Source organism: Phocoena phocoena, chromosome 3 (genome assembly GCF_963924675.1).
Source record: "Phocoena phocoena chromosome 3, mPhoPho1.1, whole genome shotgun sequence".
Lineage (NCBI taxonomy): Eukaryota > Metazoa > Chordata > Mammalia > Artiodactyla > Phocoenidae > Phocoena > Phocoena phocoena.
In genome coordinates this window covers 61,103,543-61,120,627 of record NC_089221.1, presented here as the reverse complement: position 1 = coordinate 61,120,627, position 17,085 = coordinate 61,103,543, and the positions used below count along the sequence as shown (strand labels likewise).

General features: G+C 35.9%; 1 protein-coding gene across 1 annotated transcript in view; it reads right to left on the bottom strand.

The window, feature by feature from the left end:
• Positions 1-16,840, bottom strand: part of AGGF1 (angiogenic factor with G-patch and FHA domains 1) — a 46,455-nt gene extending 29,615 nt beyond the window's left edge. The window contains exons 1-5 of the mRNA XM_065874525.1: positions 16,631-16,840; positions 14,007-14,109; positions 12,792-12,994; positions 11,784-11,948; positions 9,295-9,483 (exon numbers count right to left, since the gene is read on the bottom strand). Coding sequence (XP_065730597.1) covers positions 9,295-9,483; positions 11,784-11,948; positions 12,792-12,994; positions 14,007-14,109; positions 16,631-16,840 — 870 coding nt within the window. The remainder of the gene's footprint in view (positions 1-9,294; positions 9,484-11,783; positions 11,949-12,791; positions 12,995-14,006; positions 14,110-16,630) is intronic.
• Positions 16,841-17,085: the final 245 nt, after the last annotated feature.

The window sequence follows — 17,085 nt, the reverse complement described above, 5'->3', positions numbered from 1 at the left end:
CAAACAAGATGAATCTAAAGAGGTAATTACAATTAAAATGGCAAAAATTAAAGAAAAACAGAGAATTCTAAAAGCAACAAGGGACAGGCAACTAGTTATCCACAAGGGAGCTACCATAAGGCTATCACTGACTTTTCAGCAGAACTTTGCAGGACAGAAGGGAGTGGCACCATATATTCAAGGTGATGAAAGGAAAAAACCTACAACCAAGAACACTCTACCCAGAAAGGTTATCCTTCAGATTGGAAGGAGAGATAAAGAGATTTACAGACAAGCAAAAGCTAAAAGAGTTCAGCACTATTAAAACAGCTTTACAAGAAACATTAAAGGGACATCTTTAAGTAGAAAAGAAAAGGCCACAACTAGAAATACAGAACTTATGAAAGGAAAAATCTCATTGGTAAAGGTAAATATACAGTAAAGGTAGCAGATCAACCACTGATAAAGCTAGTAGAAAGGCTAAAAGATGAAAGTAGTAAAATCATGTATATTTACATAAGCAGTTAAGGGATAAACAAAACGAAAACGTAAAATATGACCTCAAAAACATCAGATGTGGGGGGAAACAAAAGTAAAAATGTAAAGCAGTTAGAATGCATTCGAACTTAAGAAACTGTCTTAAAATAATCACATATATATAGGTTGTCAAATATGAACCTCATGGTTACCAAAAGCCAACAACACATACACAGAAAAGAGAAAGGAATCCAAACATAACACTTAAAGGTAGTCATCGAATCACAAGGGAAGAGAGCAAAAGAAAAAAGGAACAAAAAAGTACTACAGAACCCCCCCAAAAAGCAATGAACAAAATGGCAGTAAGTACATACCTATAAGTAATTACTTCAAATGTAAATTGATTAAAAGCTCCAATTAAAAGACACAAAGTGGCTGAATGGATTGAAAAAAATATATATGCTGCCTACAAGAGACTCACTTCAGATCTAAAGACACACACAGACTGAAAGTGATGGATAGAAAAAGGTATTCCACGCAAATGAAATAAAAAGAAAACTGGGGTAGCAATACTTATATCAGACAAAACAGACTGTAAAACAAAGACTGTCAAAAGAGATAAACAAGAACGTTATATGCTAAAGCGATCAAGCCAATAAGAAGATATAACAATTGTAAATATCTATGTACCCAACACAGGAGCACCCAAATACATAAAGAAAATACTAACAAACATAAAGTGAGAAATTGACAGTAACACAATAATAGTAGGGGACTTTAACATTTAACACTCCACTTACATCAATGGACATCATCTAGACAGAAAAACAGTAAGGAAACACTGGTCTTAAATGACACGTGACTAAATGAACCTAACAGATACATAGAGAACATTTCATCCAAAAGCAGCAGGATACACATTTGTTTCACGTGAACATGGAACATTTTGTATGATGATGACATGCTAGGCCACAAAACAAGTCTCAAGAAATTTAAGACTGTGATGCAACTAGAGATTATCATACAACATGAAGTAAGTCAGAAAGACAAAAACAAACACCATATAATATCACTTACATGTGTAATCTAAATAATGACACAAATGAACCTATCTACAAAACAGAAACAGACTCACAGACATAGAGAAAAACCTGTGGTTGCCAAGGGGGAGGAAGGGAGGGAGAGGGATGGACTGGGAGTTTGGGGTTAGTAGATGCAACTTATTACAATTAGAATGGATAAATAACAAGGTCCTACTGTATAGCACAGGGAATTACATCCAGTCTCCTGGGATAAACCATAATGGAAAAGAAAAAAAAAAGAATGTATAGATGTGTATAACTAAGCAGAAATTAGTACAACACTGTAAATCAACTATACTTCAGTTAAAATTTAAAAAAATTTAAGACTGAAATATTAAGCAGCATTTTCAACCACAACAGTATGAAACTAGAAATCCACTACAAGAAAAAAACTGCAAAAACCACAGACACATGGAGTCTAAACAATACGCTACTACACAAGCAATGGGTCACTAATGAACTCAAAAAGGAAATCTGAAAAATACCTGCAGACAAATGAAAATGGAAAAACAATGATCCCAAATCCATAGGATGCAGCAAAAGCAGTTCTAAGAAGTTTGTAGAAATACAAGCTTACCTCAGGAAACAAGAAAAATCTTAAATAAACAACCTAACCTTACAGCTGAAGGAACTAGAAAAAGAAGGAAAAAAACCAAAGTTAAGAGAAGAAATAATAAAGGTCAGAACAGAAATAAATGATACAGGGAATTCCCTGGTGGTCCAGTGGTTAGGACTCTGCACTTCCACTGCAGAGGGCATGGGTTCGATCGCTGGTCGGGAAACTAAGATTCTGCAAGCTGCACAGCGTGGCAAAAAAGAAAGAAAGAAAGAAATGGTAGAGACTCAAAAAAGAAAAAAGATCAGTGAAACTAAGAGCTGGTTCTTTGAAAAAATAAACAAAACTGCTAAACCTTTAGCAAGACTTATCACCAAAAGAGAGGGCCCAAATAAATAAAATCAGAAAGAGAAGTTACAATTGATATTGCAGAAATACAAAAAGTAAGAGATTACTATGAACAATTATATGCCAATAAAACAGACAACCTAGAAAAACTAGATAAACCCTGAGAAACACAGTCTCCCAAGACTGAATCAGGAAAAAATAGAAAATATGAACAAACCATTTACTGCAAATGAAATTGATTCAGTAATCAAAAAAACTCACAAGAAATAGAAGTCCAGGATCAGATGGCCTCACAGGTGATTTCCACCAAACATTTAGAGAACAGTTAACAAATCTCTTTCTCAAACTATTCCAAAAAGTTGGAGAAGAAGGAACACTTCCAAACTCTCTACAAGGTCAGCATCAGCCTGATACCAAAACCAGACAAAGACGTGACAAAAAAGAAAATTTCAGGCCAATATCACCGATGAACACAGATGCAAAAATCCTCAAGAAAGTATTAGCAAACCAAATTCAATAATACATTAAAAGGACCATATACCATGATCAAGTGGGATTTATCCCAGGAATGCAAGGATGGTTCAATACCCACAAATCAATCAATACAATACACCACACTAACAAACTCAAGAGTAAAAACCATGATCATCTCAATAGATGCAGAAAAAGCTTTTGACAAAATTCAACATCCATTTATGATAAGCTCTAAACAAAGTGGGTACAAAGGAAATGTACTTCAACATAATAAAGGCCATATATGACAAATCCACAGCCAACATCATACTGAATGGTGAAAAGCTGAAAGCATTTCCTCTAAGATCAGGAACAAGACAAGGATGCTCACTCTTGCCACATTTATTCAACTCAGTATTGAAGTCCTCGCCACAGCAATCAGACAAGAAAAAGAAAAGAATCCAAACTAGAAAGGAAGAAGTAAAACTGTCACTGTTTGCTGGTGACATTATACAACATATAGAAAATCCTAAAGACACCACCAAAAAACCTGTGAGAACTAACAAATGAATTCAGTAAAGCTGCAGGATACAAAATTAATATACAGAAACCTGTTGTATTTTTATATATTTAACAACAAACTACAAGAGAAATTAAGAGAACAATCCCAGGGACTTCCCTGGTGGCACAGTCGTTATGACTCCACACTCCCAATGCAGGGGGCCCAGGTTCGATTCCTGGTCAGGGAACTAGATCCCACATGCATGCCGCAGCTAAGAGTCTGCATGCCACAACTAAGGAGCCCTTGAGCCGCAACTAAGGAGCCCGCCTGCCCCAACTAAGGAGCCCATGTGGCACAACGAAGGAGCCCATGAGCCATAACGAAGAAGCCTGCAAGCCATAACTAAGGAGCTCGCCAGCCGCAACTAAGGACCCTGCCTGTCACAACTAAGACCCAGTGCAACCAAATAAAGAAATATTTTTTTAAAAAAAGAAAACAATCCCATTTACAACTGCATCAAAAAGAATAAAATACCTAGGAATAAATCTAACCAAAGAGGGACTCCCCTTGTGGCTCAGTGGCCAATGCAGAGGACACAGGTTTGAGCCCTGGTCCAGGAATATCCCACATGCTGCAGAGCAACTATGCCTGGGCGCCACAACTACTGAGCCTGTGCTCTAGAGCCCACACGCCACAACTACTGAGCCCACGTGCTACAACTACTGAGCCTGCGTGCCTAGAGCACGTGCTCTGCAACAAGAGAAGCCACCACAATGAGAAGCCCGTGCACCGCAACGAAGAGTAGCCCGTGCTTGCCACAACTGCCCGCGCTCAGCAACAAAGACCCAACACAGCCAAAAATAAATAAATAAAATAAATAAATAAGTAAGGCTCAGGGATTGATGAATTAAAAGAAAAATCTAACCAAAGAGGAAAACGACTCATACTCTAAAAACTATAAAATATTGAGGAAAGAAGAGGAACAAATGGAAAGATATACTGTGCTCATGGATTGGGAGAATATTGTTAAAATGGCCATACTATATCCAAGACAATCTAAAGACTCAATGCAATCCCTATTAAAATACAAATGGTGCTTTTCGCAGAACTAAAATAATTCTATAATTTGTAAGGAAACACAAAAGACCCCAAATAGCCAAAACAATCTTAAGAAAGAAGAACAAAGCTTGAGGTACCATGCTCCCTGATTTCAAAATATACTACAAAGCTACAGTAATCAAAACAGTATGGCACCAGCACAAAAAAAGACACATAGATCAATGGAACAGAATAGAGAGCCCAGAAATAAACCCACACTTATATGGGAAGTTAATCTATGACAAAGGAGGCAAGGATACACAATGGGAAAAGATTGCCTTTTCCCATCACCTCTAAATGGTGATGGGAAAATTGGACGGTTATGTGCAAAAGAATGAAACTGGGCCATTTTCTCACACCATACACAAAAAATAAACTCAAAATGGATTAAAGACTTAAATGTAACAAAGGAGGAAAGAATATACAATGGAGAAACAACAGTCTTTTCAGCAAGTGGTGTTGGGGAAGCTGACAGCCACATATAAAATCAATGGAGTCAGAACACTCTCTCTCATCCTACACAAAAATAAACTCAAAACGGTTTAAAGACTTAAATACAAGACATGACACCATAAAACTCCTAGAGAAGAACATGGGAGAAACATTCTCTGACACAAATTGTAGCAATGTTTTCTTAGGTCAGTCTCCCAGGGCAACAGAAATATTAATAAACAAGATCTAATCAAACTTAAAAGCTTTTGCACAGCAAAGGAAACTATAAACAAACAAAAAGACAACCCATAGACTGGGAGAAAACCTTTGCATACAATGTAACTGACAAGGGCTTAATTTCCAAAATATACAAACAGGTCATACAACTCAATAACAAGAAAACAACCAACCCAAAACAAAAAATGGGCAGAAGACCTAAAGAGACATTTCTCCAAAGAAGACATACAGATGGCCAAGAAGCACATGAAAGGATACTCAACTTCATTAATTATTAGAGAAATGCAAATCAAAACTACAATGAGGTAACCCCTCACACTGGTCAGAATGGACATCATTAAAAAGTCTACAAATAATAAATGCTGGAGAGGGTGTGGAGAAAAGGGAACCCTCCTACACTGTTGATGGAAATATAAGTTGGTGCAGCCACTATGGAAAACAGTATGGAAGATCCTTAAAAAGCTAAAAATAGAGTTACCATATGATCCATCAATCCCACACCTGGGCACATACCTGGAGAAAACTGTAATTCGAAAAGATACATGCACCCCAATGTTCTCTGCAGCAATATTTACAACAGCCAAGACATGGAAGCAACCTAAATGTCCATCGACAGATGAATGGATAAAGACGATGTGGTATATATACACAGTGGAATACTACTCAGCTATAAAAAAAAGAATGAAATCATGCCATTTGCAGCACATGGATGCACCTAGAGACTGTCATCCTAAGTAAGTCAGAAAGAGAAAGCCAAACATCATATGTCACTTACATGTGGAATCTAAAACATGACCCAAACTTATTTACAAAACAGAAACAGACTCACAGACACAGAAAACAAACTTATGGTTACCAAAGAGGTGGGGGTGAGGGAATAAATTAGGAGCTTGGGATTAGCAGATACAAACTACTATATATAAAACAGATGATCAACAAGGTCCTACTGTATAGCACAGGGAACTATATTCAGTATCTTGTAATAAACATAATGGAAAATATGAAAAAGAATATATATAAACATATTACTGAATCACTTTGCTGTATACCAGAAACTAATGCATTATAAATCAACTATACTTCAATAAAAAAATATGAATATATACGTATAAAAAGACATGTAAGGGGCTTCCCTGGTGGCGCAGTGATTGAGAGTCCGCCTGCCGATGCAGGGGACACGGGTTCGTGCTCCAGTCCGGGAAGATCCCACATGCCGCGGAGCGGCTCGGCCCGTGAGCCACGGCCGCTGAGCCTGCGCGTCCGGAGCCTGTGCTCCGCAACGGGAGAGGCCACAACAGTGAGAGGCCCGTGTACCGCAAAAAAAAAAAAGACATGTATGACCTGAAACCACAAACCTCCTAGAAGAAAACATAGGCAGTATGCTCTTTGACATCAGTCTTAGGAATATTTTTTTGGATATGTCTCCTCAGTCAAGGAAAACAAAAGCAAAGATAAACAAATGGGACTACATCAAACTAAAAAGCTTTTGCACAGCAAAGGAAACTATAAACAAAACAAAAAGGCAGCCTAGTGAAAGGGAGAAGGTATTCGCAAATGATATGACCAATAACGGATTAATATCCAAAATATATAAACAGCTTACACAACTTTGCATCAAAAAAACAACCAGGTTAAAAAATGCGCAGAAGAATAGACATTTTTGCAAAGAGGAAATGCAGATGGCCAACAGGCACATGAAAAGATGCTCAACACTGCTAATCATGAGGGACATGCAAATCAAAACCACAATGAGATTATCACCTCACACCTGTTCTAGAGGCTATTATCAAAAAGACAACAAATAACAAGTGTTGCCAAGGATGTGGAGAAAAGAGAACCCTTTTGCACTGTTTGTGGTATTGTAAATTGGTGCAGTCGCTATGGAAAATAGTATGAAGGTTCCTCAAAAAATTCAAAAGAGAACTGCCATATGATCCAGAAATTTCACTTCTCCGTATTTACCAGAAGAAAACAAAAACATGAACTCAAAAATATATATGCACCCCAATGTTCATCACAGCATTATTTACAACAGCCAACATGAAAGCAACCGAAGTGTCCATTGGTAGATAAATAGATAAAGATGTGGCGTGCACGCGCGCACACACACACACACAGGAATATTACTCAGCTATCTAAAAAACGAAATCTTGTCATTTGCAAAGACATTAGTGACTCTAGAGGGTATTATGCTAAGTGAAATAAGTCAGACAGAGAAAGGCAAATACCTTATGATCTCACTTACATGTGGAATCTAAAAAACAAAACAAACAAACAAAAGGAAAACAGATTCATAGATACAGAGAACAATTGGATGGTTGCCAGAGGGGAGGGAGTTGGGAGTGGGGGCAAACGAAGTGAAGGGGATTAAGAGGTATAACTTTCCAGTTATAAAATAAATAAGCCACGGGAATACAATTTACAGCATAAGGAATATGGTCAATAATAATATAATAACTTTTTATGTGGAAGATGATGGTTACTAGACTTAAGGTGGTGATCACTTCATAACGTATGCAAATGTCAAATCACTATTTAGTACACCTGAACCTAACATAATATCGTACTTCAACTGTATTTCAAAAAAAAAAAAAGAAATCAAGAGTAAAGTATTGAATAGTTGCCACAATTTACAAAACGCCAATATAACAAATAAGCCTCCTTTCCTGCCTGTAAACCACCAACCTAATTCCATTTAGGGAGTAGAAATAAGAGCACTGATAACATTTTTTTACTTCCCTTCCTTCAATTTAACATTGTATCATAAGTATTTTAAAAATTCCCCTCAGCCTGTATAAACTACCATCTGAATGACTAAATAATGTTTTTTCAATTAAATGTACTATCATTTTCTTCCTTTTTTCTTCCATTTTTATTAAGCTATAATTGACATATAGCACTGCAGAAGTTTAAGGTTTACAGCATAATGATCTGACTTACATACATCATAAACTACTACCATGGTTAAGTTTAATGAACATCCATCATCTCATTTTCATACAAAACAAAAAAATTTTTTTCCTTGTGATAAGAACTCTCAGAATTTACTCTCTTAACAACTTCCATATATCTTACAGCAGTGTTAATTGTATTTATCATGTTGTACATTACAGTCCTAGTACTTATTAACCCTATAACTGGAAGTTTGTACCTTCTGACTACCTTCATCTAACTATCCCCCTCTCCCCACCCCCTGCCTCTGGTAACCACAAATCTGGTATCATCTTCTATGAGATTATTTATTTGTTTTTCAAATGTAACTGACTTATAACACTACCTCAGTTCTTGGTGCACAATATAGCAATTCAATATTTCTATACATTACAAAATGATCACAATGTCAAGTCTAGTTACCACGTTTCCACACAAAGATATTACATTATTATTGACTATATTCCCCACACTGTACATTTCATCCCTGTGACTCATTTACTTTGTAACTGGAAGTTTAAATGTACCATCATCTTCTTAACCAATAACTGTCAGCCATTTAAATCTATTTTTTTGTTCTTATAAATATTGCTGTATAACTACACAAAGGAATGTTTCTTTCTTTGGAATTTTTTTTTAAATTACAAACTAGAAATGAGACTTTTCCAGTTAAAGCATATGAACATTTTTATGGTTATTGATACAAATAATCCATTTTCCCAAAAGATACCAATTAAAACTAATGAATATATACATATCCTAAATTTGCTAGCAATGGATTTTTTTAATGTTTGCTAACATAAGAAGAAATTGCTCAACAAAACTAAGAATGTTGAACTTTTACCTATACCTATTTACAAACTGTGTTTTTCTTTTATTGGGAATTGTGCACTGACATCAACTTATCAATAGCTGGTATGAATGTTCTTCTTCCAAATTATGTAACACAAGAGTATTTTATCTGCCCTAAATCTACCTGCTTCAAACTTTAAGAAATGTTTTCTACTTCCAGTGATTGAGAATTTGTGAAAAGTCCATGTTTGCTCCATGTGAAAGCTTCTTGGTTGATAGATTCTGATATCTTGTTATTGTAATGAATATGTTTAAAATACAGTTACTAAATGATTTTCAGTTGCATCAAAAATTTTGGCTTAACTATGATATCACCATTATGTAAATTTTTAAAATTATGACATTACCTTTTCCTCATTTGTTGTAGAAGAATCAAGATCCTTTCTTTTCTTCTTCAATTTTTTATCTTTACTTTGTTTTGTGCCAGAAGTCTGATAAGGCTGCAAGTCTACTCGAGAATGAAATTGATATCGACCACTTTCCACATCACAGTAGTAATAAATTCCAGTGGAAGGATCATAATATAGTTGATTTTCCTTTCAAAGTTAAGAAAACAATAAGTTCTATTCAAGTAAGATGTAATAAAATAGAAAAATAAACAACAGAAATGACAAATATATTCAAATACAGTAAATTTTCTTTTAAGAACTATAGTATTTTTTGGAAAAAATGAATAAAGGTAACAGAATGAAAAATGCTTGTAGTTTTCCAAAGTACTTTACCATTCAATATCTGCTCTAATTTTCCTGGTGTGGAAAATGAATACATTTACGTATTACATTAAAGCTCATGAAATTGCCAATATTTGACCATTTTTTTACTTATAGAAACAGCAACTTCATATGGTTCAACAGAAACCTTTTAGAAGTCATGAAAACTAAGGTATGCATCAGAAAAAGCCGACCATATAAAAGCAATTGCAGACTCATTCTCCATATAATTACACGATAATGGTTTGGTAGTATAAACCCCTAAACCCTCCCCTCAATGACATAAAACAAAGAGTTGCCTTTCAATGTTCATGATTCAAAATCCTGGAGAAAAATCTGAAAATAAAATTAAGCTCATGAACACTACAACATAACATTCTGTACAAAGAAATCAATAAACAATTGTCTTCACTAATCAATTAATTCTACACTAAGTAACTACATAAGATTTAGAGTAAAGCAGCCATGCAATATAGAGTTTTGATAAATTATGGATAAAAACGAGAAAGATAAAATTATGTAATCATCTGCATTTATTAGATACTGGCCAGTACTCTATAACCAAGATTTAATTGAACCATCTGTATCTTATTTACATCATAAATCCATGCAGATCAGACTTGGAAACATCTTGCAAAGATATATACTGAGATTAAGCAAGTAAAGCTTCCTGAAAAAGAATAATTTATTTTTCTAACTGTTGATACTATTGCAATTTATTGTCTTTAATTCATTTTGTAGATCTCTTACAAAAATATTTAGAATTCTCACTATCTTTCCTTCAGCTAAAAACTGAATGGAAGCTTTCTGATCTTTATTTCCAGTGATAACAGAACTTCTACAACTCAAATCTTTTTAATCTGCTATGTCTTTCGGTCCAAACTACAGACATTTTCAAATATGTAAGAAAATTAATTAAAATGAAAACTAGCACATTAAAAATGGCAAAGCACTGAAGTCCCTACTCCACTGAGACACAACCTGCAGAATGTAATTAAGCATTTACAGAACAGATGTCAGGAAGAAAGTTACAGAAAAGAAGGTAGAAGAATGACAAAGACTAACGTCATATACTTGGAAATTCCATATTTTTCTAGAAACCAGGTAATTAATAGCTATTTTCTTTGGTAATAAGAGTTTAAACATTAATTTTCTAGGTATTAATAAGCACTGTCAATTAGCATACTCCTGTAAAATAAAACCCTCTTTTACAAAGTATTTACAAAGTACTATACCAAGTACAAACTGACAAGCTAATGAAATCCCTTATCTAACTAAAATATTTACTATTATCATTACGTTCCCTAGAGTAGTTAATAATAGTTCCAATAACTGGAATGGTGAATATCTGCTCCACTTTGGGGCACTACATTCTGTAATTCCTGAGGACCAGATCATATGTGTAGACCACTGAGGTTGAGGTATGTGGGTATATAACTTCCAGGATCATTGTCACCAAACCTGAAAAAATCCAATTAAATACCAGACCTTCAACAGTCATAACACTATATTAAAAATCAAGAACTTTCTTTTCTGGTTTTGTCCTAGTCCGTGGTCCATTATATTTGTGATTCCATACTAATTCCCTAGTTCTCACTGTTAACAAATTGATTTTTTAAAAGTGAAATGCTTAGAAGTCACAAAATATAAAACAATGACTAATAATAAACATGCTATAAAGAATTTAAGAAAAAGAATCCTCTGTGGTCTAAAATGGATTCATAAAGATATAAGTATTTGAAACAATTTTTAAAAAATCTTACCCCAAGCCTAGAATTAACAACATTACTTCCTTTTAGTTTAGGTTCTTAAACATTTTACAAAATGTAGTTGTCTCCTTTTATTAATAAATATGCTAACATTTTTGTATGTTACTTTACATATAAAAGGTTGTTAGAGCTCTCTAAAATATTAATCTATAATAACACAATTAACTTATTTAATTAAATAAACATAGAAATATAGTATCATAAGCTACTTTATAAATCTTTACTCTTGCCAAATAGCTTTAAATAAATTTTTACATGCAGCTCCCTGCTTATCTTAATTCAACCTAGGGTTTAATATTTGGTATTCAAGCAGCTAAGAACACAACCATACAGTATTAAAAGGTCTGAGATACTTACAGAATCGTAATAGAATCCAGTGCTGTGATCAAAATACAATCCAGTATTCTCATCATAACTAAATCCAGTCTGTGATACAGCAGCTTCTGCTGCAGCTCTCAAACTTTCAGCTAGTGATGAACCTTCTAAGGATGTATCTTCTGTTGCTAACACAGATGCTGGCTCCTAGGTACGATACAATCATGTCAAACAGGACAAAAACATCCTCATATCAATATAAAAGTTAGCAGAACTTGAAACAATAAACAGGCCTAAAAACTATTCTGAATAATAAGACCTCAATTTCTGCAATGGAAAGGGATGGCTATCAATTACAATTTGACCCACTTTAAAAAATATGAATTAGTGTATCAGTTAATTCATTTCTGACCCAGTTTTGAAGACACTAGAAGTAAGTGAGTGACCATTACTCAAAAATAAATGCCTAATACCATAAGGAAGCAATCCACAAAATACAGACTGAAATATTCTTTAAGACAAATGATCTGGCTTCTTCAGTAATTACAGGCTCAAGGGGAAAAAAAATTTTAGAAAAGAGATAGAGAAGAAAGGTATAAATTATACATCACACATCAAGCAGTTGCCCTGTATGAACCTTACTGGGATCCTGATTCAAACAAATGGTAAAAAGAAATTTATAAAACATTCTGGGAAATTTGAACAGTGGCAAGATATTTGACATAAAGGAAGTATTAAAAAAAAATTTGGTGTGAACATGGTATTGTGGTTGCTCAAAATTTTTTGGTTGAGTCAAACGTACTGACAAATTTTGTTTAGTTTATGTACAGCATACATTTTTGCAACACAACAGAGTAGGAAAAGTTACACATACGAACAAGTTCTAATTTTTACTTCTCAAAAACTGTATTATTCACTGCATAATTACACGCAGAACATCTACAACCCTTGTATATGTTGTAATAAACCAAAGAAGTCTATTTTTCTACGTAATAACAACAAAGAACAAGTTCTTGAGTATCAACAGTTTCAAGTGAAGCATTTTATTACCTGTGAATTTGAGGCAAAATGGTCCTCTTGTCCACAATTAACATTTTCTGTTATATCAGTACCAGCATAAGCATCATTTTCTATGTGTGACTGGTCTTTAGAATTAAAAGTAGAAGCTTTGATATCCTGATCTTCCTGAACTGGGAGTTCAGATGCTTTATTTGGAAGATTAACATCATTATAGTATGTCTGATAATAATAATCTATTGCAAAAACAAATTAAGTGATATCATATTAGAATAGTGTATACAAAAAGGGCTTAATTCCAAAACACTGGCACTGAACACAAAAGATCACACGTTGCAAACAAACCATATTTTTATAATTATACACATTTTAACAGATTAAAATTAATGGTCCAAATAAATCTGCAGAGATATATATCTTTGATTCTAATGTCACCTTCAGTTCCCTAGCTGTCAAGCTAAAAAGGAAAAAAAGGTAAGCAGATTTGGATTTTCCATAGCAAGAGTTAAAAGAGAAAACAGGTTGTGTTCTGTCAAAAAAAAAATAAAAAAATTAGCAACTCTTAACGTCTAACTACATACCACAGTATACTTCAATATCAAATGACAACATGTCAAGGGCTGACCTTTTCTGTCAAATTTTGCTCATGGTGCTGACTTTTTAAAAAACATAATATTATACAGATACGTAATGTTTATACCATTGCTGTGTTTAGCAATTTGCTAAGTTGCATCTGAATAAAACAAGGCAAAATTTAATGGGAAAGATCATTTCTTGTTATCCCTATTTATTAAAACTTGGTTTCTCAGTTATTTTGCCTCACAACATAATGTCACTAACAAGGCCTGGGTTGTAGGCTCACCCCATTCCCAGGAGGGCCTAGAGACTGACACTGAATTGATGCTAAGTGGAACACATCAACAAGAAAACACATGCCCCTGGTCACAAGTAAGGTCAAATGAGAGTAGATGGCTTACAGCATAGCAAAAATTACTCAGTGAATGTGCCACTGAAAGCATATTAGCAATATTACGTATTTACAGGAATAACAATACATTACTTTCCCACCAAAAGCGCAAATCGATTATCTGAAAATACCAAATCATATGGAGAAAAGTCAACTTTGTAACAGCTCTCCTATTTATCTAGATGTACACAGATTCTAAATTTAAAGAATTTAAAGAAAACTCCATGTTAGCATGATTTGAATGTAGTAGTATTAGGATATCTTCACTATAAGCAGAATACCTGAGATTGACCAAGGAGGGTGGTTCTCTGTTTGTACTTCTACATCAGACTTTTTATTATCTTCGTTTCTCCCACAACGGAGTATTTTACTGAGCTCTTCTACCTGAAAGAAAGCAAGGCTTTAGGAAAAATAAACCATACAGCAATCTAATAATATACACACTGTTCTCCTGAAATTACAGTAATTATTTTTCCTGGTAAAAGTTTGGAGAAGTACCAATATCAGCTAGTTTCCTTTTCAGAAAAACTGAAAATACTACAATATAATTGGCTTTCACGTTTTACATCTGCAGAAGGAGATGTTTTTATTCTTATACTCTCTAGCTAACCTCAAATTATTACCTCCAAAAATCAGACTGACTAAATTAATAAGACTTAGTGAACAGGATCCTTTATTTCTAACAAATAAGAAAGTTTTTATACTACTATTTTAATCAGTCAGCAGTTCTCCCTAAGGAGAATTAAATCATTGAATTAAATTATCTAGTATCATTCAGTGTTCTCCACCTGGAATTAACCATTCACTTAAATAATGCCACTCATATACTTTAACATACTTTTTCCTTGAAATAGTAATCTTATAATTAAGTAACTGGAGCAGAAGGAAAGAGAGGTGACTGCCTCAGAGATGCATCTCGCCTCCCTGTGTCTCACTGAATTCCAAGGCCATCACAACTGAGCGTGAAAAATACCCATAAGCAGATGAAGAGCAGCCTCATCAATACAGCTCAGTCAGACAGGAACTCAGTGTGAGATTACACCCATTATAGGCACAAAACCAAAAAACAAGCTTCTTTAATGATACATAAAGCTTAAAAAGAGAAAGGTGATAAGACTGATTATATTCGGATTATCTGTGCACTTCACAGATTATCAGATCCGCTGCTACCACCAGGGCAGGAACTAGAGTGAAGCGAGCAAGGCACCTAAGGCACAAAATTTAAGGAGACATTCACTCTCAGCTTCATGCAAGTATAGAGTCATACCTGAGAATGAGTGCCCCCTTGAATTTTTCGCCCTAGGCTACTGATTGCCTTGCTCTAATCCTGGCTCTGGCTACTACCACTTTTACTATGAACAAGACCATTTATACAGAATCTGCTACATGCTAGGCACTGCACTTGGTACTGTGGGTAACATCTCATTCATTCTTACAACCACCTTACAAATTAGTTGTCCTAATCCCCATTTTACATGTGAGAAATCTAAAGAAAGTAATTTGCACAAGGTTTCTTTGACTCCAAAGCCTGTACATATTGTACTTTCCTGCTAGTTCACCCTCAATTCTCAAGCCAAATTTTTACTGCTCCAGATAAAACACTATCTAGTAATTAGGAATGACAGTTAACAAACTCCACCCACCACCAGGGGAGGCTGACTAGAAAGATAATAAAGAAGAATAATTACTATCACTAGTAAAGTTACCGCTTTCTATGCTTTTCAATTTTTCATATTAGACTGCCAGCAAATTAACACTAATAACCAAAACGCTGGCTCTTCAAAGATTAGCAAAAACGTTTTCTCTTAGGTTCTCTATAGCAAGCAGTACTTTTACAATTTAGAATTATAAAAGGGTTTTTTTCACAGCTCATCATATTTTACTCCCCTTTCCCCACAATATTTTAACAATATCTGTAGTCTCCTAGCACAGTCGCTGTGCACTGTAGTTGTCCAATAAATAGTTGTTGAGTAACAAAACACAAATTTTCGGTTATGTCATAATGTTAACAACTCTATACAATGGGCACAGAAAGTCATTGCAACTCAGCGGTTATTTTCATAGATTGATAGCAAAGGGTAACACAGTTTGATGATACTTTAACGTTCAGCCTACATTTGTGGTTTTAGGAAATGTATCAATATATGCCAAAAGACTAGACAACAGTTTAACTGAAATTAATAATTACGCGGAAATAACTTGTTGGGAAAGAGCGCGACTGCCCAAAACGATCAAGCTGAAAAGATTATGCTGTTTAAAAGATTTTTTAAATGCGAGTTTAAATATTTGTCCTTACTGCATGTTATAAGAACAAAGTTAGCTGCTTAGTGTCTCTAACGAAGACAGTTCTATCTTCCCTACTTCCACTAGACTACTCAAGATGAATGCCCAGAACAACCTCACACATACCTAGCGTTCAGCAATTTACAAAACTGTAAAACAGTCTGTTGACATTTACTTTGATTTAACCTCCACCAGTGTGGTCCTAGCATTCTCATTTTATGGGCCACTGAGGCTCAATATCAGTTCACACATCTAGGGTATGATAAATGGGATTCTGATTGAAATCCGGCGCTTTAACAAACTCAAAAGTGATCTAGAACAAAATATTAGAAATGTGCCTACTGCCAATGGGACTTCACAAGTGAGAATTAAGACTGAAGTACTTAAGTGCACTCCACGCCGGCCACAACTGCAGCTCACGCACTTATCTAAATCGAGTAGCCCAACGCTTAGGTTTGTTTCAAATGTACCTGGAATTATCATCGCACTGAACTTTTGACTCTTTCAGGTACTCTATAAAGCAGTCCTGGGCCCTACCAGGGAGACCTTCTGAGGCTATCTTAGACTTCGAAGGCCTCATCTCGGGCTGGATGGGGCGTGGGGCTGGAGGCGGACCGCGCACCTGGGTGCGGAGCTCCTGGTTGTTGCTCTCGGCGCTCTGGTACAGCCGCTCTGTGTGATGCAGCAGCTTCTCGATCTCCCGCACTTGCCGCTTGCAGCTCCGCAGCTCGCGTTCCAACTTTTCCACCTTCCGCCTCAGCTGGGCCAGCTCAGGCTCGGGGGAGGGAGGTGGCGACGGCGACAACGAAGGCGGCGGCGCCTCAGAGGCCATGGGGTCCGGCGCGAAGCGGCCCGCGGGAGCGGAGGGACTGCGCTCAAGCTGAGACGGACGCCGACGGACCCAGAAGCCACGGGAGCGCGCGGGCAGCGAAAGGCGGCCTCATCCCCGCCCGGCTGCGGCGGCCCGCGGCCATGAGGCCCTAAAGCTGGTTACCTGTAGCCGAGGCGAACTGCGGCCAGCCAGCAAGGGGACCGAGAATGGGCCCAGTCCTCCCGGCTTTGAAAGAGTAAAACTTT